The sequence below is a fragment of the Rhinichthys klamathensis genome, unplaced genomic scaffold (assembly GCF_029890125.1).
Source record: "Rhinichthys klamathensis goyatoka isolate OS25496 unplaced genomic scaffold, OSU_Roscu_1.1 h1tg000807l_1, whole genome shotgun sequence".
NCBI classification, from domain to species: domain Eukaryota; kingdom Metazoa; phylum Chordata; class Actinopteri; order Cypriniformes; family Leuciscidae; genus Rhinichthys; species Rhinichthys klamathensis.
In genome coordinates, this window is record NW_026607196.1 from 41,100 (window position 1) to 65,433 (window position 24,334).

Here is a 24,334-nt window from a genome sequence, read left to right on the forward strand (position 1 = left end):
AGAAGGACCTTCGGAAGAAAAGAAGAATTGTGTCGTAGAACCACCCCGGAGCCATCCGGTAACCAACGCAAGCACAGTTCACTAACAGACAACGCGTGCAACTCACTGACTCGTTTCGCAGTAGCAATAGCTAACAAAAAAGAAGTCTTCAAGGACAACCATTTAATGTCAACATTTTGCAAGGGCTCAAACTGGGGTGAGCACAGGAATGCAAGTACGAGTGACAAATCCCACACAGGAAAATGAGGATTCCGAGCAGGGTTCAGACGGCGTGCGCCCTTCAGAAAACTGCAGACAAGACGGTGAGAGCCAAGAGAAGAGCCACCAACTGGAACATGATATGCAGAAATTGCAGCAACGTACACTTTCAACGTGGAAGCTGCTTTTCCTTCCTCCAGTAAACGTTGAAGAAAACTTAAGACACGCGGAATGTCGCATGTTGCAGGATCGAGCCCCCGTTCCTTACACCATGCAGAAAAAAGCTTCCAACGGGAAGCATAAATCTGTCGTGTGGAAGAAGCCCTAGCATTAGAGATTGTGTGAATAACAGCAGGGTCACAATGCTCCAGGGAAGGATTTAACCCAATGGCCAGACCCAAAGCTGCAGACGAGCCGGGTCCGGGTGCCAGACACTGGCCTCCAACTGGGAGAGGAGGTCCTTCCTGGGGGGAAGCTTCCATGGATTGCCTGTCAGAAGTCTCAGCAACAAAGGAAACCACGGTCTGGCTGGCCATCGTGGTGCCACGAGTAACACTCTGTGCTTGCACAGGGAGATCCTGTGCAACGTCTCCCATAACAGAGGGGTAGGTGGAAACGCATAAAGCAGGCAGTTCGGCCATTCGTGAGACAGCGCATCCTGGCCCAGGGGGCTCGACACTTCTGTCCTTGCGAACCATAAGCGACAGTGGGTGGTCATCTCTGAAGCAAAAAGATCCACCTCTGCTCTTCCAAATCGTAGCCAGATCTCCTGCACTACATCTGGATGAAGCCTCCATTCTCCTGGATGTACTTGATCCCTGGAAAGAGCATCTGCTGTCTGGTTGCACACTCCTGGAATATGAGCTGCCCTCAGTGAAGCGAGTCGTGGCTGACACCATGTCAGGATCTCGTGAGTCAACCATAGAGACCTGCGGGATCTCGTGCCGCCCTGGTGGTTCAGATGGAACACTGTTGAGGTATTGTCTGACCGAACAAGAACATGGCGGCCTGCCAGAACCGGCATGAAGTACTTTAGAGCCAAGAACACTGCCCTGAGTTCTAGCAGGTTGATATGTTCCGCGGCCTGGATCGGAGTCCAGCGCCCGGAAATACCCCTCCGATTCCACGTTGCCCCCCATCCTGTGAGGGAAGCGTCTGTCGTGACCAACTCCCGACGAGAGGGAACAACACCCAGGGGCACTCCTGCCTTCAGAAACTCTAACTGTCTCCACCGCCTCAACGCACATATGCAACGGTGAGAAATTATAACCAGTTGATGACGATGTCTGGTGGGATCTAGCCGCAAACTGTTGTTCCATAACTGGAGTGGTCTGAGATGGAGTAAACCCAGGGGGATCACAACTGTAGCCGCTGTTAACATCCCTATCAGTCGTAGGACCACCTCGTACTGCAAAGACACACCCGGACGAAAGCGAGCCAAAAGTTGTAGAATGTTTGTCACACGTTCCTGAGATAGGGAGGCAGACATTAGGCAGGAATTCAGGGTCATTCCTATGAACGTAGTGGTCTGTGATGGAATCAAACGGCTCTTTTTCTTGTTCACAGAAAACCCCAGCTTCTGCACATGTCTCAAGAGCAGTCTGGAGTCTTGTACGGCCTGCTGCTCTGTGGGGGCACAGAGAAGCCAGTCGTCCAAATAAGGAAGAATACGGATACCTCTCATCCAAAGAGGAGACAGAGCTGCGCTCACACACCTTGTGAAGACGCGAGGAGCAAGGGAAAGGCCGAAGGGTAGCACTTTGAACTGGTATGCTTGATTCAGGAAACTGAAACGTAGAAACTTTCTGTGATGTACAGCAATTGGGACGTGAAAGTATGCATCTTTCAGATCGACACTTACAAACCAATCGTCTGCTGTCACAGACCGGAGAACATCGGCTGTGCGCAGCATTCGGAAGGGAAGGACCTTCAGGAACAAATTCAGAAGCCTTAAATCGAGAATTGGGCGGAAACCACCGTCCTTCTTTGGAACAAGAAAATAAGTTGAATAGAACCCGTCTCTCTGAACGAGGGGATGGACCTTTTCTATGGCTCCCTTCTCTAACAGTGAACAGATTTCCAGAGAGAGAGCCACTGCGCGAACCGCGTCTCTGACAATCGTAGGAACAATTCTTGAAAATCTGGGAGGCCGGCGCCGAAACTGTAGAGTATATCCCCTGCTCAGAGTCGCCAACACCCAGGGGTCTGCTGTGTTGGATCTCCAGTACTCCAGTTGCTCTACAGAAAAATGATCGACCGCCGGCCTGACTGTCTCAGGCTTTACGTGTGCGATTTTTAGTGGTCGCGGGGGGACGCTGACGGGGCCCTCCCGGAAACTGTCGATGAGGTGGGCGAAAAACTCTCGCATCTTCAGGAACACGAGGTCTTTGAGGGGGCTGTGACTGAGGTGTAGCGTGCCGGCGGAAACGCTGCTCCGATGCGGCATAGTGATGTCGGGTCTGAACCGCTGGCATCCTAAAGGTAGGGTTGCGCTGCACCTGTGTCAGCTGACGAGTGGCTTCAGACAGCTTTACCCGCTTTTCCAACAGTTCCGGAACATTTGGACCAAAGATATGCCCGGGAACAAAAGGAAGATCTCTCAAGGTTTTCTTACAGTCCTCCGGCAGTCGTGCTTGGGCAAGCCACACTTGGCGGCGGGCTGCCAGAAGCGTGGCTGTAAGACTACCCAGCTCGCGGGTCACATGGCCTGTCGCCAACAGAGCAGTTTGCAGAAATTGTGAAATAGAGGGATCTGCATTTGCAGGTTCCAGCGTACTGGTGGCAGCAAGAAGTAACTGGCAGATCGTGTTTTCTGCTCGAGTAATGTAGGCAACAGACTCGTATGCCTTTTTTAGCAAGGAATCCGTACGACCGCATTGAGCACTGGGGCATCGCACATTCCCTCGTAGAGCCTCATCAGGAGAGACCACCAAAGCTGCCACAGGCTGCTCTATTTCCGGAGCACGACCCACCCCGATAGAATCTGCTTCAGCCATAGATGCTAGCGTTCGAGCAATCTTTGAGCGCCGCTTAGGTGGACCAGAACCAGTGAGAGCATTTGAGAATTCAGCCACAAAATCCTTACATGGTGGCATGGCAAAAGAAGTTGCAGCTGTGGTCTGTCTGAAAAACACATTAGTTTGTGCAGATTGGACAGGTGACTCATCAAGTCCTAGACGAGCAGCTGCCATTCGAAGCACAGCCAAAGTGTCATCGGAGGAGGACTGGGCTTGTCCAGACGACTGAACTGACCCCCCACTAGAGCCCTCTGCTGCTGGGTAACCAGTGAAAACAGCCTGAGGTGATGGTTGTGTAGCAACATCCATAGGATCCCCATGATCGTGAAAAAAGGAATCTGAAGCACTTGTAGAAAGCACATCAAACTCTGAACGATGAGAAAAACAAGGGGAATCAAGAGACTCTTCCCCAGCTCCCTGGTTTTGAACATTCTCATCCTCCTGTGTCATCCTCACAGGTGTAGCAGATGTGACCGGCTGAAGTGAGTGAAGCAGGCGTTTCAGCTCTGCCATCTCTGAAGAAAGCACCGACACCGTCATAGAAAGTGAACCTTTCTCAACATGTGAATGTTCATCATCTCGCGATTTGGCCTTCTTAGCTGGGAGGGGAGCACCAGCTGCCGCCGACGCCCTGCGCTTCCGAGTGCGCGAAGGGGCTACATCTAACTGCCCTAGTTTCACTGTAGAATTAGGGTCTAACTCGGCAAGACGGAGCCGTCGTTCCGACATAGGCAAAAGGCTGCAGTGCATGCACGGGTCCGTGAGAGCCTCTCGCAGATGTTGAACACCCAAACACGACGGGCAGATGTCATGACCGTCGTCAGGGAGAAGATTATTAGGGCACAGCTTACAAGTCAGTGGAAAACCAGTGGCTATCGAGCTGTGAGCCATAGTTACTCGCTAATAACACCCTCGGATAGTACCGTAAGGTTAAGTTAAGCGGGATGAAAAAATAATAAAAATAAAATAAAACGATTACCTCGGGTGAAGCGACAGGTAATACCAACAAAAATTTTATGAAAAAAGATAAGAAGTGTCTAAAATGGCCGGCGGATTGAACCGAGGGACAAAAAGTGTTACATGGATACGAGGAAAAAACACTCTAAGTAACGTTAGATAACTTATGTCAACGGGAGACCGTTAACTCATAGCGCGGCAAACACAAGCCACCGGATTGCACCGAGAGGCACAGAGTGTTACCGACGAAGCAATATGAAAAAACAAAACTCACCAAGTGCCGTTAATTTAAATCCAAATCCTTGAAAAAATCCAAATCCTTGAAAGAGCGTAGACACGCGCTGTCACAGCTTGTGAGGACGAATCTCGCTGCTCTTGTAAGCTGCACTTGACAGCGCGTCACTCAACCAATACAACCTATCTCAACTAGGCGAGAAAGCGAAAGAGGTAGAGTGCTGAGCTACTGTAGCTTTACCCTCCAGGGCTCAGCATACGTCACGCCACGTGACTTTGTTGGTATATTCTCTCGACCTATCTAGCTGGCGCTGCGATAATCCATAGTGTTTACACTGCCTCTGGCGGTCAGTAAGAATGAAACAGAACTAATATTCACTGGATGGTCATACTCATATACCTTTTCACCGCTAGATGGGGGTAAAATTCACACAGTGTAGCTTTAATACAGCAAAACGCACAATTTTTACACACATAATAGATGTTTTTGGTTTTGTTTAGGTTCCCCATTTGTCTAATCCTAATTTAATTTATCATTCGTAATTGAATAAAAAAATGACAGTTCAATAAGCTTTAAAGGTGACATGTCCCTTTTCACAAGATGTATTATAAATCTATGGTGTCCCCAGAATGTGTCTGTGAAATTTCAGCTCAAAATACCCCCCAGATAATGTATTATAGCTTGTCAAAGTTGCCCCTTTTTAGGTGTTACCAAAATTGCACCGTTTTCGAGTGTCCCTTTAAATGCAAATGAGCTGCTGCTCCCCGCTCCGTTCAGAAGACGGCCGATCCTTTTACAGGAGCTTCGGATACTCCAGCAATAACAAACGCGAATTTCAGTCAAATCTCCGAAATAACCCGTAGCGGAGAGAAGCCTTACAGAGAGACTCGGGGAGAGATTGTAACTTCTAGACTGCACCTGGACATTTCTAAATGGTTAGTGGATACATGGATGTGGTTGTTGTGGAATTACATTGATTCCTCACATCGACTTGCATGTACTGTCATGTTTAACTTTTACACAAGTTGACAGTTCCCTGAGGTCTTTATAAGACAGCGGCGTCACTTTTTGGTCAAATAGTGTTCTGTGCTCGTCTATGCAGCCAACGACAGAACAGTTTTCATGCTTTGCTCGAACTTTCGCCATTGCGTTAGAACTGGTTACACTGTTGTCGTTTGCGTAAACCAAATGGCACCGTCGTGCAGATTGAGGGGAGGTGATATTATAATAAGATCCCCTTCCTACATCAGAAGGGGATCGAAATCAGATCGGCTTAATTTTTGAAATGCTTGCAGAGAAAGGCTTACCAAAACAAAGTTACTGGGTTGTCACATTTTTTTTACGTTTTCAGGGTTGGTAGATGCACTGGGCACCCGATTATAGCACTTAAACAGTCAGATTTTCATGATATTTCCCCTTTAACTTCAAATCATTGATTATGCAATACATAGGATATATCGTAGATTAAAAACCTTGGAGCTGGAGGTAGGTCTTGAAATCTTTATAGTCCATGCCATCACAATTTTTCTATGGAAAAAATGTATGGTATTAATTTTCCTGACGGTCATGCCCTATAGAGGTATCAGAGTACCACACGGTTAATCACAATTTACAGAAATAACACACATGCACAAACTCTATGAGCCTTGGCAGTGTGCACTTTGTGCCCTTGCTCTCTGTAAATGAAGGAGATATGCTTTCATTACAGAGGCCTTTGGGTGAAAGATGTCCTGTCCTCATGACACCGGAGTCACAGAGAATTAGGGACCCTTATTAAAGCCATGATCTAATTTTCAAACCTGATTCTGTGAAATCACACAATCTATCTGCAGTCTGCTGTGCTGTTTTAAAATGAGTGCATCTCTCTTACATTCTTTCACCTCTCTTACATGTATAATCATTTCATAGAGGCAGCACTGTATTGATATTCCTCAATCATTTTGCTTAGGGTTTGTTATAAACCTATCATACTTCTACAAATAATTCATCCTGAATTTCTTAACATACAGATGCATGCAAACAACAAAAATCAGCCTTACACGGTTTCCTTCAGAAAATGCAACCCTGTAGTTCATTTTGCTTACTCAATGCTAAATGTCTATAATACACATCAATGATAGAGTTGGATGTTTTAGAAGATTGGAGCACAATAGTAACCACCAATTCAGGACTGAAGAGAACAAATGTAGCAATTTAAATAAATAAAAGCTCATTGCACTATCAATTGATGCAGATACTTGGAGACCAATTTGGCAGTATGGTGGCAATATATCCATTTGTAATATAACTAAAGAATTACAGTTCAAATTTTTACATCGTCTCCAAATTACCTCATTACGCAGACAATGAGTTTAAGTTGAACTCAAATTATTCTCCGCATTATCTAAAGTGCAAAGTAGAAGAGGGAGACTCTGTTCACTGTACTTGGAAATGTATACATATTAAAGCCTACTGGATACAGATTTGTAGAAGACTAACTTATATTCAATACATGATGTGACCTCAATCCACTTTATTTTTTGTTAGGTATTGCTGATAATAATATAAAGAGTGCTTCAAACTGAAAGTTGTTTAATCTCCTTACTTAAACTGCCCGTAAGCACATTTATATTAAATGGATCTCTGATAAACTGCCAACAGTGTCAGAGTGGCATAAAGTGGTATCTGATTTTCTTTCACAGGAATATATTGCGTATTGGTCAAAAGGGAAAATGGATGTGTTATATCAGACGTGGACCCTCTTTTTACATATTTAGGTCCCAAGATATCACCTACCTTTTTGCGAATCCTTGGCAGGTCAAAATGGACCCAAAATAGATGTTTTCTTTGTGTTTTTTCTTTCTTTATTTATTTTTGATGATGATATCTATGGTTTTTGTAATATACCTGTTGTAATCTGTGGTCACTGTTCTATTAATTTGTTATGTTAAAGTAAAGAATAAAGAAAGTTAACCAGTATTCTGAACAAGGGTCACAGAGATTTTGCCTAGACAGACATGTTCCTGGATCAACATTCTTGTCTGAAAAATTCCTATTCCTACCCCTAAACCTAACCCATACCCATAACTCATCCCTAAAATCTGAGGGAATTGATGGGTGAATTATTGAATAACATCGACGTAGAAACACCTAACCCTGGTTGTAAGCCTAAACTTGACAAACTTTAAACTTGACCCTCAAATCCAATTGGTTGATTGGGATGTTGTTCCAGGATCAACAAAGATGGAACAACATACTTGGTGAAATCACGTTTACCTGCTTGTGTTCAGACATAATAGTTGATTGCTATTTTGAGAAACAGAGATGAAACTAATAGTGGTGAATAAAGAGCAGGAAATGGGGTATTGATTCAGATCACACTGGTCTTCATGCTAGACCAGAGGCAAATCATGCAGTTAAAGAACATTTAGGGAATATTGGCCAAAAAGTCAGAAATTACCAATTTGGGGCCACAAAATTGCTGCAATTGTCAAAAATTACTACACAAAATATTTACTTCAAGCAAATAATAATGATCATGTGAAACAACTCTTCACTGCATTTACAGTATACAAGAAGTGTTTAACTCCCTAACTTTTTATGATGTTTATACTGCCTGTTCATATTTTGTTTATATGGTATTTATATTCACCTCTTCACTTTATACTAAAACAGTTTTACTACATCTTATTTGTATGGCACTTTTCATACAAAAACTACTGATAAACTGCATCGAGCGAGCGAGCGAGTGAATGAATGTGCTTCATCAAATGAGGAAGCCTTGCAGACGTAAAAAAATAAAAAAATAAACTTATCAAAAACAATATCCTGATTTCTAACTAATCTGGAACTGAAAGCTACCCAGATTTGAAAACTATTTATCTGCTGAAATGAGCCCAGGGCCAAATCAATAGTGCTGAAGGACAGAAGGACAAGAGAATGAAACGCTCAAGGACATGTTCAGTGCAATCTAACTGCTGTTTTTCACTGCATTTCCCTCAGTTTTGTAAGTGCAAGCCAACAATAACTTTGCAAGTAGACGCTGCTGTTCACCCCAACCTCCTCTTGCCTTCCCACTTCGGCTCTGGGGAGAAAACCCATCCCACCCACAGACTCGGGACGCTTCCAACTCATTAACACGGGCTTGGAGAGTTTTTAATTAGCATTAATGTGCTGGAGCTAACACAAGCAGCGTTTCTGAACTCTCTCACTGGGGACTGGATAGGGAATTACAATTAGAAGTGTTCCACTGTGCTGGGACTCAAGTATGAGAACTCACGTGCATCACCTTGCAGAGGCTCTCTCTACCCCCGTCTGAACGGGATGATCTGACTCTAAAGCTTCAGAATGATAGAGATTTAAGAAGTTATTTTCTTTCTACACAACCTCCGGAACCCAAAAGCGTCTTTTTTCAACCCAAAGGCCTGACAAAGCAGAGTGAGAAGATGCTTCAGTCAGGTACAAATCAAACCCTTATCTTCACAAGTAAACTTCACACACTCGCACACATAAATGTGAATGCTTTGGGCACACATACACACAAATCCACATGTCTGACAAGCACATTTTCCCATGGCTAAGTTAAGCAGTAGCTGGAAGAATTTTATAGAGACTGGTTTAAAGAAGATCTGAGTCATTCAGGTATAAACATTCTGTCACTTATTCTGTGGTAAAGGGAAAACAAAACCCAGAGTGTGCAGATTTCCAATCATTTGAACACCTGCAAAAAAAAAAACATATAATCGAGATTGTTATTTAACCAAATGGGCACAACCAACCAATCTGTCGTCAATACTATGCGACTGAATGTGAAACTGGAAAATGAACAGGTGCAGCTGAAAAAAAACAAACATGTTTGTACAGACAGAAAGATGAGCCTATAGAAATACTCAGCACCCTGCTGACAGTCCCGATCCCGTCTGTTAAGGTCAAATGAAACCCCATTTAGTGGAAGGGACAGAGGTCAGAGGTCAAGGGAACCAAAACACATGCCAAGAGTAGCTAACAGGGATCATGACCTATTTACAGTCTCAACTCACAACCCTGAAGCCATGTTTAACACTGTGAGGACATCTATTAGGCTGCCATCAGTGTCTCCTGTCATATGGGGGGAAAACGCATATTTTACTTATTCACATTATTTTTCTCATTTTATGAGTGATTCTATTCCTCTGGCCTCCCTCCTAAGCTATGGCGGCCCCAAAAAGTTATTTGCACTTAAGAAAATGTTTTGAACACTTAAAAATTGCAAAGAAAGAAGTCGTTTGCTTGCATTATAGTTATAAAACAACAGTTGTGCTCAAAATTTTAGACAAAAAAAAACTGTTCAAAAGTTTGGGGTCGGTACAATTTTTTTTATAAAGAAGTCTCTTGTGCTCAAAAAGGCTGCATTTATTTGAACAAAAATACAGTAAAAACAGTAATATTGTGAAAATTGTTATAATTTAAAATAACTATGAAATTACATTCAAATAGAACATTTATTTATTTAATTTTTTTATGTATTCTTGTGATGGCAAACAATATTTTCAGCAGCCATTACTGCAGTCTTCAGTGTCACATGATCTTTCAGTAACATTCTTTATTATTATCAATATTGAAAACAGTTGTGCTGCTTAATATTTTTGTGTGGAAACTGTGATGTTTGTGGAAACGGTGATGATGAATAATGTGTAATGATGAATAAAGAACAGCATTTATTTGGAAACGTGTTTTTTGGTTGGGTTCGTAAAAATCTTTTTTTTTTTATTTTTTTATACGAACCCCCAGCTTTTGAACAGTTTGGACACTTTCTGGCTCTCACTTGTTGAACATGTTCAGTGTTAATGAAAATGAGATTGGGACTAGATTGTCCTTATGCATGTAATGAAATTCATACAATTTAAGTGTTTGGGGCCACTGTACATTATGCCTATGGCTTAGTGGTTAAAGGTCTGGGCTTTACGAATAAGGGGTAGGTTTGAAACCCTAAAGGGACAATTCATGAGCTACCACTGCAACCCCATGAAAAAAAACAAGTGCCATTTTCTTTCCTGTTTTGACATATTCCCTATATATAAAGCATCTGCCAAATGTAAATGTGCTGTTTTACCTTAAAAGCTGCTCCTCCATGGATTATGGACTTGATAAAGATGCCCAGGTCCTCGCCGGTCTCACGGGACTTATTACCTTTCAGGCTGACCCCTAACCCAGCTGAGCCCGAGTCATTGAGGGGGACCTCAAACATCAGCTGCTCCTTTCCTTCCTCAGACAGCAGCAAGCGGGCCTGCTCCTCTTTCTGACGGGAAAACAACAATGACGGAAGAGAATGAGACGAGGGAAAAGACAGGTCATTCCATTCAAACATAAAAAGCCCACTATTTTAGCAGAGAATAGCTCAACCTTTTCATGCCTCTTTTCTGCCTGTGATGGCAATGGGGTCATTTAGAAACATAATCCATTCTCCATTATGTAGTCCACACTCTCAGCTCCCCGCTGCATTCTCCCTCCCGCTTTCCCTATTTCCTTTCTTTTCTCTTTGTCTGTTCTCTTGCCATAATGATGCTAAAATTACCTGTACATCTCTTCAGCGAAAGTTTGTTTTAAAATGAATGTTAATAAAAAGGGAGGGGAAATTTTCATTATTATATCTATGTGGTAAAAATAATATTATGTCGCCACGGGAACAGGCTTTCTTTGCAGAGAAGAATGAAGAAGAGCAAATGAAGGAGAAAATGGTTTTGAAAAAGGTCTGAAAGTAGTTTGTGTTTGATCTATATAATGGCATAGTAGTGTCAGTTAGAAATACATAATAAGAGAGAGAAAGAGAGAAAGATGTTGACGTCAAAGTGTCTAACAGTGTTTTAATGGTGCAAGTGAAACATCCAACTCTTTCTCTGTGCATCTCAAATATCCACGGTCCCAATGAGCATGTTCAATGAGACAGATCTTGAAAAGATCAGTCATGTGAAAAAGAAACGACACTATAAAATTATATGGTTTTACGTACAGTATCAGAACATAATAAAAAATCCTCTGGTTCTTGGTAGGTCCTAAAATGAGGTAAATACAACCTCAGATGAACAACACCACATTACATATTACACTGTGTAATTATTTGTTTAACAAAAACTAGGCCAAAATAGAGAACCAATGGGTGACAAGCCAAGTACACCCTTACTGCTTCCATAGGAAGAGTGTAAGTAGCAGGCAGGCGCTGCTGATCAAAAGTCTTTGATTATCTGAACATCAGCAAGTGTGATCATATAAAAGCAGAAATTTGGCCAGTAGTCCTGTCTAGAGCCTTCAGTTGTGTGTTAGTTAGCAAGGAGGAAAGCCATCAGCAATGATCTTAGAGAAGCAATTGTTGCTGCCATCTGGGAAGGGTTATACAGCCATTTAGAAACAATTTGAAGTCCATCATTCTACAGTGAGGAAGATTATTCACACATTCAAAACAGTTGCCAATCTTCCCAGGAGTGGACGCCCCAGCTAATTCACATCTGTGCATTGCTCAGAGAAACTCCAAAAAACCCTAGAGCTACATCTCGGACTCTACAGGCCTCAATTAACATTGGAAGGGTTTGAATGGAAGGGTTGCCAGAAAAAAAAGCCTATTCTCTCAAAAGAGAACATGGCAGGATGGCTTAGGTTTGCAAAGTTGCATCTGAACAATGTCCTTTGCACAGACGAGTCCAAAGTGGAGATGTTTGGCCATAATGCACGAATAATGCACGATTGGCGAAAACCAAACACAGCAGATCAGCACAAACACCTCATACCAACGGTCAAGGAGGGGTGATGATTTGGGCTTGTTTTGAAGCCACAGGAACTGGGCACCTTGCAGTCATTGAGTTGACCACAGTATACCAAAGTATTCTAGGGTCAAGTGAAGCCATCTGTTCGACAGCTAAAGCTTGGCCGAAACTGGGCCATGCAACAATAATCCTAAGAACACCAGCAAATCTACACCAGAATGCCTGAAAAAGAAACGAATCAAGGTGTTGCACTGGCCCACTCAAAGTCCAGACCTCAACCCGGTGTGCATAAGCACATGCCCACAAACCTTAATGAACTGATGCAATGTTGTTGAGAAGAGTGGGGCAAAAATTCCTCCAGAACGATGTGAGAGACTGATAAAGTCATACAGAAAATGATTACTTCAAGTTCATTGTGGCTAAAAGTGGCTCTACAAGCAACTAAGTCACAGCGTGTACTTCGTTTGCCACCCATGGCTTCTCCATTTCGGCTTTACTTTTGTTAAATAAATAATGACACAATGTAATACTGTTTGTCATGTGGTGTTGTTCATCTGAGGTTGTATTTACCTATTTTTAAGACCTGCTAATGACCAGATTATTTATTTTTTGTCCTGATACGTAAAACCATGGAATTCAAAAGGGTGTACTTTCTTTTTCACACGACTGTATATAATAGTTTTATGTACCATGTAATCATACTCTAACAGTAACTAACAACATAAAGCTTCCTCCCCAGTCCAAAAGGCCATTTATAGCAACTATAGGCTGAACAGATCTCAGCCTTCCTGCGATCTCCTGGGTTGCAGCAGCCGTTCGTAAGGTCTTTACATTGCAACGTAAAGTCTACACTTTGGGGCTTAGTAACTTATAGCTACGATATTTGCTAGTTTATACCTAACTCAGTACTTCATGCAGTTGCACCATTGTCAGAACATGGATAGTAGTCGGCAAGTCTTCATCCAACTTTATTTGCATATGTCCAGTACACTCACATAAAACAATTTATGCTTGATTGATTGTTTATATTGTCTCAAAATGTAAACTATATTATCGCCCAGCTCTAATCTGCAATGCAACTATAAGGTATGAAGATAATATAAACATAAACCTTGCGATATTAAATAAAGATGTTCTGAAAAAAATTATATTGTAAAAAGCACTATCGAAATTAAAGTTACTTGACTATATGGATGTATAATGTTTACAATGTAAACAAATAGAAGTCTTAAAGGTGCAGTAGCAAAAAGAGCTTTGTTTAATTCAGAGAGTCAGTGAGAGAATCGAAAATGGTCATGTAAAACTAAATGTGTAATAACCCAGACTTCAAAAGTGTAGAAAATAGCCCCTCATCCCACCAGACACTACAAGACACATGATGCACAACCAGTAGTGTACATTATCCTTAGAACTTACAGGAACTGTGAGGACTGTAAATATTACGAAACATTATTGCAAGAATGAACAGGATTGAGAAGACCAGCTAAGACGGAGTATGTGTGGGTCAGCAAGGCTTGGTTTATCTCGGTTTACTGTGGGATTGCAGGTTTTGAAAGTATTAGTGTAAAGCACTCACAAACAAACACACACACACACACACACACACACACACACACACACACACACACACACACACACACGACTCAGCAACTCTGTGAATTTCTGTGAAGACTGAAAAATACAGCTGATTGTGTGTCATATATAGAGGAAATAGAGGAAAAGGCGATGGGGTTTAAGGAATTTAACCCTGAGAAGATGCCCTAAATGCCCTCAAACTAACTTCCAAATGCCAGAGTGACCGAATCGTACGTGTCAAAACTGTTCAAACACACACATCAAACTATAAAAAATGATTTATGTACCAAAGCCATTTTCAAATGACCTGGATACACGTGTGAGCGGATTTTCTGAATAACCACCCTCTCATTTGTTCATCAACACATGTGTTTGAGTAACTAAACCCAAATGAAAGACAGCAAGACCATCCATGTGAGGTTCAGAATGAAGACAAAGCTCTGGGATCACAGCAAGTCTATCAGCTGGGGAAATCATAGGGCTAAAGCCTGCTGTGTGAACAACTAGCAGCGCTCCTGTATGCTAACAGTCGTGATATTTCACAGCCGAGCCCCCTGCCAGGACCCTGCTCTGAATCGAAATGCCACATCGCATTTCCTTCAGCCATTTTCCCTGGCTAGAAAAGGTTTATCAGTCAGCATGAGACATGTGTCTCCAGAACAAGTCTTTCTCCAGTGAGCTTTATTGTTTTAATCATTGTGACAAGCAAAGTCATTCAAACTGCAATTCTGACAAAGGGCGTAAGTGTTTGAATAAGCACCATCTATATGTCTTAGGCTTGCGTTGTCTAATCTGCATATGCAACATCTGTTCCTCCGCCGTGAAAAGCGTCTTAATGATGAACAAGATGTATGATGTCATCAGCCGAAGCAGATGGATCACCGTCATCTAAAGGTACAGCAGCGAATGATATTCTGAGGGCTTAAAGATAAGCAGATACGCAGCTGTTCGTTCAGGAAATCACACTGTCTCTCATAACCTCTCGCTCTCTCTGTGTCAGTCACTCACAAACACATGTAGACTTCGGTCTCTATTGTTTGAGGGTGAACAGACAGGTCCCTCAGAATTATTGTGCTCCAAGGAGACAGGACCAGGAAGTGGGGAAGTTCTCTAGGGAACAGGGATGCCATCAGACCTCTGCGGTCTCTGTGAGTGAGCGCTTTACAATGGCTACAGTAAACAAAGCTTGTAAGGCCACAAAAGACCTTCTGTGGAAAACTGTCCGTTACATGTGATCTATAACTTATCCACCTGGGGAGTAATATTTTTTCTGATACTCATTGGGGGGTTTTGCAGGAAGCGCAATAAGGTTTAAAACAGTGGACAGACGGATGTTCTTTTCAAAAGAGACTCATGCCAAACCAAAGCGGTGGCTTGGACGGGATATCTTCATCAAGGAACCATGAAATTACAGCCAAGGACTTGGTTGTGTTTGACCACAAAAGTTCTGAAAATGCAGACATGGGAGGATTGTGGGAATGTGTTGCAAAATCTGAAGGAAATGTCTCTCCGATCATCTGATCAACAGAAGATTCAGAAGACAAAATTCCATCTTACTTTTTTGCATTACTTTTCTTGCATCTATTAAAGAAAATGCATTAACAAAATTGACCAAATGTATACACTTATTAAAATGCAATAATTGCTGAATTAAAACATTTATTTTGATAATCTTTGATGGCTTTTTTTTTTCATAAAACCATGTAAAACCATAATGAAAATATAGAGAACATTTGTAAGAACTTGGTAAAGGTGCTTTAAACAGATTTTCTATCACGGTTATTATAGTAAACTAAAACCCTAAAAGAATAACATTTTTGTTACTTAAAAAAAACATTTACTGTAATAAAGTAATATATATATATATATGGAACTTATTTTATTTCAGCTAGTTGCAAAGGCAACATTTATCATTTTCATTTGAAATAACTAAAGCTGAAAAAATCTAAAAAAATATATCAACATTTAAAAGATAAATGAAACTAATAAAATGACAAAAAAAACAAAGAAAATGACGGACTGAACTAAAATGAAAATAGCAAAATATATATATATAAAAAAAAAAAAAAAACAGTATATCAATAACACTAAAATAATACTGCTTTATGGTAGACATCATTCTTATGTCACTGACCCAAAAATGTATTTAGAAAAACCAGCACTATCTGCAACAGATTGAAATACTCGCAACCTTTTATTCACCTCTGGTATGCAATAAAGTTCAGCATTACCCACATTTGGATACTCTTCTGTCAATCCCACAATGCCTGCAAGCCTGCTGTCCCCATACAGAATTCATTGATAACACTTGCTCATGCTCCAACTCAGCTCACACCAGTGCACATCTAGGGTTAGCCAACCTCACCACTTCCTAATGAGAATGTCTATGTGTCAGTCCCCTTAATGGGCTACAAGACTCACCAGTCGTCCACAGGACCGCTAGTATGACCAAATTCATCAGTCTGAGCCGAGTGCTGCTGTTAATGACCAAGTGAGAGTGAGAAACTGTCCCACAGGTTTATCTAGGCTTTGAGATCAAGGGAAATAGATGCACAAACACACAGACAATCTAAATGCTGAAATTCGTAAAACAACGTACACACTTTATGGATTTAATCTTGCAATGATGATTTTGCCATTGGCTATAGCATCAGCCACTCATGTAGGTCTTGTACAAATGACAACACGTTTTGCTTATGGGTGATAGTGTGCACTTGTTGAGCTTGGATGATATTTCAATCTCACTCCTGTTAAACATCCCTTCTGGATTCCCTTTCTGAATAAATTTGCCATTAGTTTTTTTCTTGTGGAACGTTTCTGCATGATTGCCCCACAACTGTCAAAACTTGTGAAAGACAAACAAGCTCAGGTGTCTCATTAAAGTCTGTCGCAGATTAAGTTTTACACCCACAGTATCAAATGAGTTTAGCTGAAAAATGAATTGCAAGAATAATGACCCCTCTAGCAATATGCATTATAATGCTAAAATATATCTTTCTTTCTTTGGTGTCGAGAATAGGGAACACTTGAGAAACAGAGCTCTAATAAGTGTAGCTCATGTCACCTACAAAAAAAAAAATATATATATTTTTAAATCAGTTATATATATATATATATATATATATATATATATATATATATATATATATATATATAATTACATACTGTAATTTACCTGATGACTTCAACAACCATCTATGATAAAATCATCACAATGTATTCTGGCATTCCGCATACAGAACACCCAATGTTGTCTTAGAATTTAGCAAAAATATTTTTGTTGAGTAATTTCCTGGCATATTTTGGCATTCATTCGGCCTCTACTCTTTGGCAAACCATAACACCTGGAGTGTGTCAATGATCCCAAAAAATGCTTTGTATACAACTCTCTAGGATTTGTAACAGATACTGGAACACTTGTGTATCTGTGTAAGGGATATCAGTGGTAACTGTGCCAAATAGCTAATTTGCACCACCTTAAAATGGGGAAAATTTAGCAAATGGAAACCTAAGGGTCACGGTGCTAGATTGTCCCATCCATTTCCCCTCAATAGTGTTCTGCAGAGGATGATTCAACCCATGAAGGGGGAAGGAAGGATGAGGAAGAGGAAACATGGTAGCAAAGCCGTCATCCTTCACTGTTCGTCTATCTGTCATTGATTTGCTCAAAACTCCCTCCTTTTGTTTGCCCATAGGGTCTCAGCAAATCCAGACTCAAGGCCAGAGAGAGAGAGAGAGAGTCTGTGTCAGACAGTTAATGCAGCATGTAGTGAGACAGCAAACACACACTGAGCTTTAATGGTCACTTTAGCTTCTTTAGTGTTGAACAGACTGAAAAGACAAAAAACAGGCGTTTTATCAGAGTCTGGTAACAGCATAGAACAAAGAGAGACTGTTAAAGAGGGAGTGAGAGAGACTCTCCTAGACAATCAATGATGCGATGTTAAACAAGAGCTGAATTGATTCACTTGTTGTGCTTGGCATGTAAAAAAAAAACACAGTAAACATTTAATTCTGACAGTGCTGAGGGCCTGTAGCTTTGGCACATAACACACAGTCTTAGTAAGAATCGATTCAAGTTGCACAAAGGCAACCTATTATGCAAAATTCACTTTTGCATGATGTTTGAACATAAATGTGTGTCGGCAGTGTGTGTACACATACAACCACCTTATAATGGTAAAAATCCACCAACTCTTCTTTTTGGAAACCCCATAAATCATAAGCAGTGTCTCAGAATAAGCCGTTTTCAGATTCTAGCTTTTGTGATGTCACAAATGCCTTGGCTCCGCCCACGACTCCTGATGGTCTCTGCCATAGCACCTCATGAGCTGTACACAGTCCGCCATGTTTATCACCTCGCCAGAGCATTTAACTGCATCATTCAAGTAAGAAATGTATTCTTATTAAAGCTACTAAAGTTATTCAATCAAGAGCAGTGAGTGATTTTCTGTTTTTCTTTTGTTGTTTTATTAATATTAAAGGTGCATTGCGCAACATTTCATGTTAAAAATACCCGTTTTTCTAACCCATACATGCTTAAACAATTGCCTGATGGGCTGAATGAGCCCTTCTCTGATCACTGCGATTGCCTCTATAATCCTGTACAGTAAAATAAATAAGAGGGATTCGGGCCGGAATGTGAGACTGGGCGTGACGTCATGCGCGTTCACGCTCCCCTGGCTATGTCAGGCAGGTTTGTGTATTCGCCGCCATTCTCCGTATTAGCGAAGACAACTCGAGCGACAAAACTTCAGTCAACTTTCGACAAAAGTAGAAGATGGATTCAAAGAGACCGGCTTGTAGTTCATAAACCCCAACGCAAACTCCACGCAAGACAAAGACAGTAAGGCAGTTTCGATTGTCGCCAGAGGGGGGCATAGTTCTGCAAAAACTCAGAGAGGTGCGCAATGCACCTTTAATAACAGCATATATAGCGCTAGGTACAGTATATTACGCTGCTTTCACTTTAATACACAGATCTAATATACACATGTGATTTCTTTACTTGTTGTTTACGTTCACAGACATAACAGACTGTTTATGTGAACTTTGCTTGACACAACCATGTGTGTATCTGACAGTTTAAGCACAATAAGGAGTGAAAGAGAACTTAGTTTAATACTCACGGGACGCGCCATCTGATATCCAGCTTTCTGTGCGCGTGCATCAGATGTGTGAACTCAGAAAACCATATAGGCTATCAGAAGTTTAGACTGATGTGTCTTTAAAACTAATGCAGATAATACACTTTCATGCTGATGAAGAACTGCAATGTCACGTAAACGTGACCGTGATTGAGATGATTATCAAAACCAAAACGATGTTTTGTTAGTTTTTGGCAGATTATCGAAGGCACGAGCTGGAAAGCGGGGTGGGGAGCAGCAGCTCATTTGCATTTAAAGATACATAAACGAAAACAGCATGTTTTTACTTTCACTCAAAAATGAGTGGATTTACATTTACAACATGGTATAATAAATTATCTGTGGGGTATTTTGAGCTGAAAATTCACAGACACATTCTGGGGACAACTGAGACTTAGGGGAGAGCGGGGCACAACCTAACACATTTTGGTTTTGGCTCAATTATTAAAAAATTTATTAAGTTAGATTCAACTTTTTTTTACACAAGCAACATACACATCTCTGCTACAAATGAACACTTAAAGTTTTTTTCTAGGACCTACCATTTTCGTACTGTTGCACTGAAAGTGACAGAAGTGCAAATGTTACAACTTACCCCATATGCGGGGTTAATTGTAACAGACAGAGGGGTTAGTTGTAACACTTGAGTGTGTAACACACATAATTCAGTACTATTTTATTTATATAGTTTGATATTGTTTGTGCATCTGTATAGATAGCTATCCATACATCCATCCCTCATCCAATCATCCTTCTATTATGGATCAATATCATGGAGACATAGAAAAGGGCTGCACAGTTTTGCAATAAATAAATAAAATCATCAAATATTGTAATTGCAATTGAATTAGATTTGTGTGTGGCAGCTGCATGTAAAATTATTATTATCAATAATAATAACAACAGTAATAATAATACAAATGAGCTTAAAATCAAAATTTAAAGGGTTTATTGCATTAAAAACAGGCCATATTTTTAATAAATAAACAAGTGATCAATGCATAGTAAACTCAATTTTAAACATTTTAAATTCCAACATTGTTTGTGAAAGTCCAACAAAGTTAAATATATAAATAAATACTCAAACCTGAAAAGTTGTGTGGCTAGCTGTTTTCATTTGATTATCATTGTACACTTGGCGGCTTAGTTGTAACACTGTGCTACAACTAACCCCGCTGTGTAAAACATATTTTGCGCCTAGCTAACAGTTGCTAGGAGTTGCTGACATGTTTCAAAACGGTGCTATGTTTTAGCAAACAAGACAGTGATTAAGGCAATATAAAGTTAGATTTGGAAACGTACACACTCAACTCAGAAACCGAAAAAAAACCTACGATGAAAAAATTTACTTGTATGGTGTCAAAACACTCTTTGTCCAGTATCTTCACGAAATATCAAAACTTTCCACAAATTCGCGGGAGTCTTCTGGCAGCGAGAGAAAAAGAGCGGAAACACAACCTGCTTGATCCTGACTAACTATGTAAAAGGTCCGTGTTACATTTAACCCCGCGTTAGGTTGTGCCCCGCGCTCCCCTATATTACATTTTGTAAAAAGGGGCATGATAGGTCCCCTTTAAAATTTAACTTGAGACTTGAAGATTTGACTTGAATTCCAATTTACAGACTCAGTATACAGTAAGCTTGTTAAATAGATGGTAGCCTATTGCTAAATGTAATAATTGTAATTAGTATTATTTAATGGTTTAATTCAAGTAAAATCAAGTAAAATTGTATATAAATGTAATTATTATTATTTAATGGTTTAATTCAAGTAAAATCTAATAAACTTTATTTTGACTTCAAAAGAGAGAAAGGAGCATTATTCTAATGTTCTGGATTTGGTCAGTTCGGCATATCTGAAAATAATATTTTTTATTTATCTAAAAACATCTACTTTGGTCTCTCTTAAAGTAACTTCTCATACAGCCACTGTATTATTTTTTATTCAAGATTTATACTGGATGATCTTATCTCCGCAATGCATGGCGACACATTCTAGGGAATTTTAAATTGCTTTATCAAACATAAAAAATTAAAAAAAAAACAAGGGAATCATGTACTTTCCCCACACAAACAACAAATGCATCTGTATCATTTCGCTCTCATAAGGCGGAAGAAAATTCCAGTGGTCTTCTCTGCCTGAGGGCATTTCTGTTCCAATCCGACAAAGATGTACATTCAACTGAGACTAATTACATTAACCACCAGCAAGAAGTATAGTGCTGTCATTCACACAAAAACTGGAAAAATAAGAAATATCGTATTACCCCGAGTCTTATACTGTCTCTTCATAATTGACACAGTATTAGATATTATGCAAAACACAATCCAACTACATAAGTGAGTGCAGCTGGGCTGGTATTAGCTGCGGCAGGTCTGTAAGCACTGCAAAAGCCTGGATAAACAGAGCTGAGAGCCGACCGGCCGGCCGGCATGCTGAGGATCTTGAGGGAAAAGCAGGATTTAATGTGAGGGAGTGTAGGCAAGCTGCACTGGTCAGACATGAACTCACTGAGACATACGGCCAGATGGGTATCTGCTCGTCCTGAGCCGGTGAGGTCATACTGATGCCACACTCTAAAAAAAAATGGTTCTTCAGCGGTTCTTCAGGGGTTCTTTGCGGTGGTCATGGTGCTATATAGCACCACTACCATTTAAAGAACCTGTTAAGCCCAATTTGGTTCTTCAGCGGTTCTTCAGTGGTTCTCTGGGGTGGTTAAGGTGCTCTATGGCACCTCTTAAGGTTCTACATAGCACCATTTGACAAAGATAAGTGCTATATGGCACTTAAAGTGGTTCCCCTATGATTACAAGCCAATGAACCACTTTTAGTGCTATTTAGCACCATTTTTGTTTAGAGTGCAGAATCATGCCAGCGTGCATCCTGACAATACTTCAACTCGTTTAATGAAGCACAGTGTTGATAAAAATATGACAAACAAATGCACGGCTATATTAACAAAGAAAGAAAAAACGAGAAAGAATATTACTGTTGAAAATAATCTAATAATAGATAAAGTCTGGGAATTGAAGCGCTTTGCTTTCAGGTTAATTATCTCACCTAAGCTCCTATTCATACTTTGCAGTCACGTGACTACCATGGATACCTGGCGGGCAACAAACACTGACAAAATGGCGACAAACAGTGGCCAGCCAGGGGAATTGCAGCCTTGCAAATTTCTAATACCATGTCACCGAATGTTAAAATTAGATATCAAGAAAAGATTAACATACTCGGAACGTGTGATCCATACACTGCACCCGCTGATGTTTTCATTGCTTTGAAGCTGGCAAAGTCTCTACCAGACTTGGAGTAACTGTAAGTAATAAGTAGACGCAGTACAACAGTAACGTGTCATTCATTCTCCATGTATTCATCTTCTCATCATATCAAATCAAAATCACGTACAGATGAACACCTTCTCCCCACCTACTGGCGAACGTGTAACCACGTTTATGTTAAGATTACACGATTGACATAGTGCATCCAATCGCACAACAACTATCTGGCATGTCGTTTACACCTCAAAACACCAACTTTTGTATATTAAAACTGGCGACGTCCTGGCAAGATCCTTGATTAGTTTACTGGGTTTCGTTGCTAGAGAACGACGTTCTTGCCCGCCAGCCAGTACTTATGACGTCACGTGCAAAGTATGAATATTATAGTAATCAGATATATTATATTACACAAAACAAAAAGAATGATTAAAATGTGCTCTTACAACATATTAAAACACATCTAAAACACAGACAATAAGTAACTCAAAAAGAAATCACAATATCGTGTTGGAATAGTGAAATCATAATGTTATTTCAGGATATCAGGCATGGCAAAATATTAATTCAATTTAAAAGATATTTTAACAGACAAAATGTAAGATATTTAAATACTATGATATATAAGATATTTAAGATCCTAAAGATATTTAAAAACTATGAATCAAACAGAAAACTTTGTAATCTGTTTGTAAAAATGTAGCAAGCTACACTGATATATTCATGTTTTTTTCCTACTGGATTAACCATAGAAACTTTACACACAAAACAGCACTTGCGTGTGTCTGCCGCGGATGTATTCAGAGAATTGTGAAAAAAAAAAAAAATGCAAGCTGCCCTGCAAAGGTAATTTATTCAGAGACAAGCAGCTATGAAAATGTTTTTGTGTGAAGCATGCAAAGACTCAAATTATATCATCAATAGGATTTCACTTCCATGATTTAGAATGAACTGATCATAACTGCAAACCATAGTTCACTGCGCACCAGATAAACCATTTCAAGAGAACCCGAGTCAGAAAAAAATCTTCCACACCAACTAAACGAACTCAACATGAACCACAAACTGGTGTGAAAGCACTATAAAAGCTCGGTTGGGTTTTTGAGTAGAGCTTAGCGGATCCTCTGTAATGCTGATTCGCTTTCGCTGATAATCAAACCCCACTCAAAAAGCACATGACTCCAGCCCATGGTGGCTTTTATTGAGTGTGGATCAAAGGCCCAGTTCTGATGAAAAAAAAAATATATCTTGCAAGAGAGAGCTCAGGTCATTGTGCTCTACATCTCCAGCATGTTTCTAAAATGATTATTTCACACTCTACCACCTTTCAGCAGTGAGCAGGTGGTGAATTGAGCGGTAAAGTGTATGTTTGTGGTGATGAGATGTCTTTGTAGTACATTCTGTACATGCATTAAGAGAGAGCAGCAGATGGTAGAGGAAGGTTTGGGATAGAGTCATACCACCATTACATTCATACCCACTATCACCCACACCACAGCATCTCCAGTGTAGGATGGGGCTTGATCTTACAACGGAACTGAATACACTGAGCTGACTTCAGCTGAACAATGACACCATTTTATTTTTTGAGCTGCTTTACAGCCGAACTGAACTCTGTTTGCATCAGTGAATCATTATTTTCCGGTTGATCACTGTAAAGCAGCTTTAAAACAATCTATATTGTATAAAGCACTATTAAAATAAATGTGACTTGACTTAATCATGGGTTAAACAGACACCTTTGACCGTTTGCCTCATCTGCTTTTACAGCTCCTCATACCCAGTTATTTTTTTTGTCATTTTAAAAGATGATTAACTTTTAAAACCACGTCTCGAGACCCTGCACTCTTTTCCATGTTGTTTGTGTTTTTAAAAGCACAAACGCATTCTTTGTTCATTTAGTAGAATCAAACGTAACTCTAATCGCAGTTTAGCAACTGAAATTTATATAAGAGATACTATTAAAAAGTCTTATTGAAAATTCTGTCATCATTTACTCACCCTCAAGTTGTTTCAAACCTGTTTGAATTTCTTTCTTCTGCTGAACACAAAGGAAGATATTTTGAAGAATGTTGGTAACCAGACAGTTGATGGGCCCCATTGACTTCCATAGTAGAAAAAAAAAAAAAAACTATGGAAGTCAAATGGCTCCATCAACTGTTTGATTACGGACATTCTTCAAAATGTCTTTCTTTGTAGAAAAAAAAAATA

At 40.4% G+C, this 24,334-nt stretch overlaps 1 protein-coding gene across 3 annotated transcripts in view; it reads right to left on the reverse strand.

The window, feature by feature from the left end:
- LOC130078058 (partitioning defective 3 homolog B-like) overlaps window positions 1-24,334 on the reverse strand; it is a 73,188-nt gene that overhangs the window by 26,715 nt on the left and 22,139 nt on the right. For all 3 annotated transcript variants that reach the window (XM_056243552.1, XM_056243551.1, XM_056243553.1), the window contains exon 7: window positions 10,478-10,663. In XM_056243552.1, the coding sequence (XP_056099527.1) occupies window positions 10,478-10,663 (186 nt within the window). The remainder of the gene's footprint in view (window positions 1-10,477; window positions 10,664-24,334) is intronic.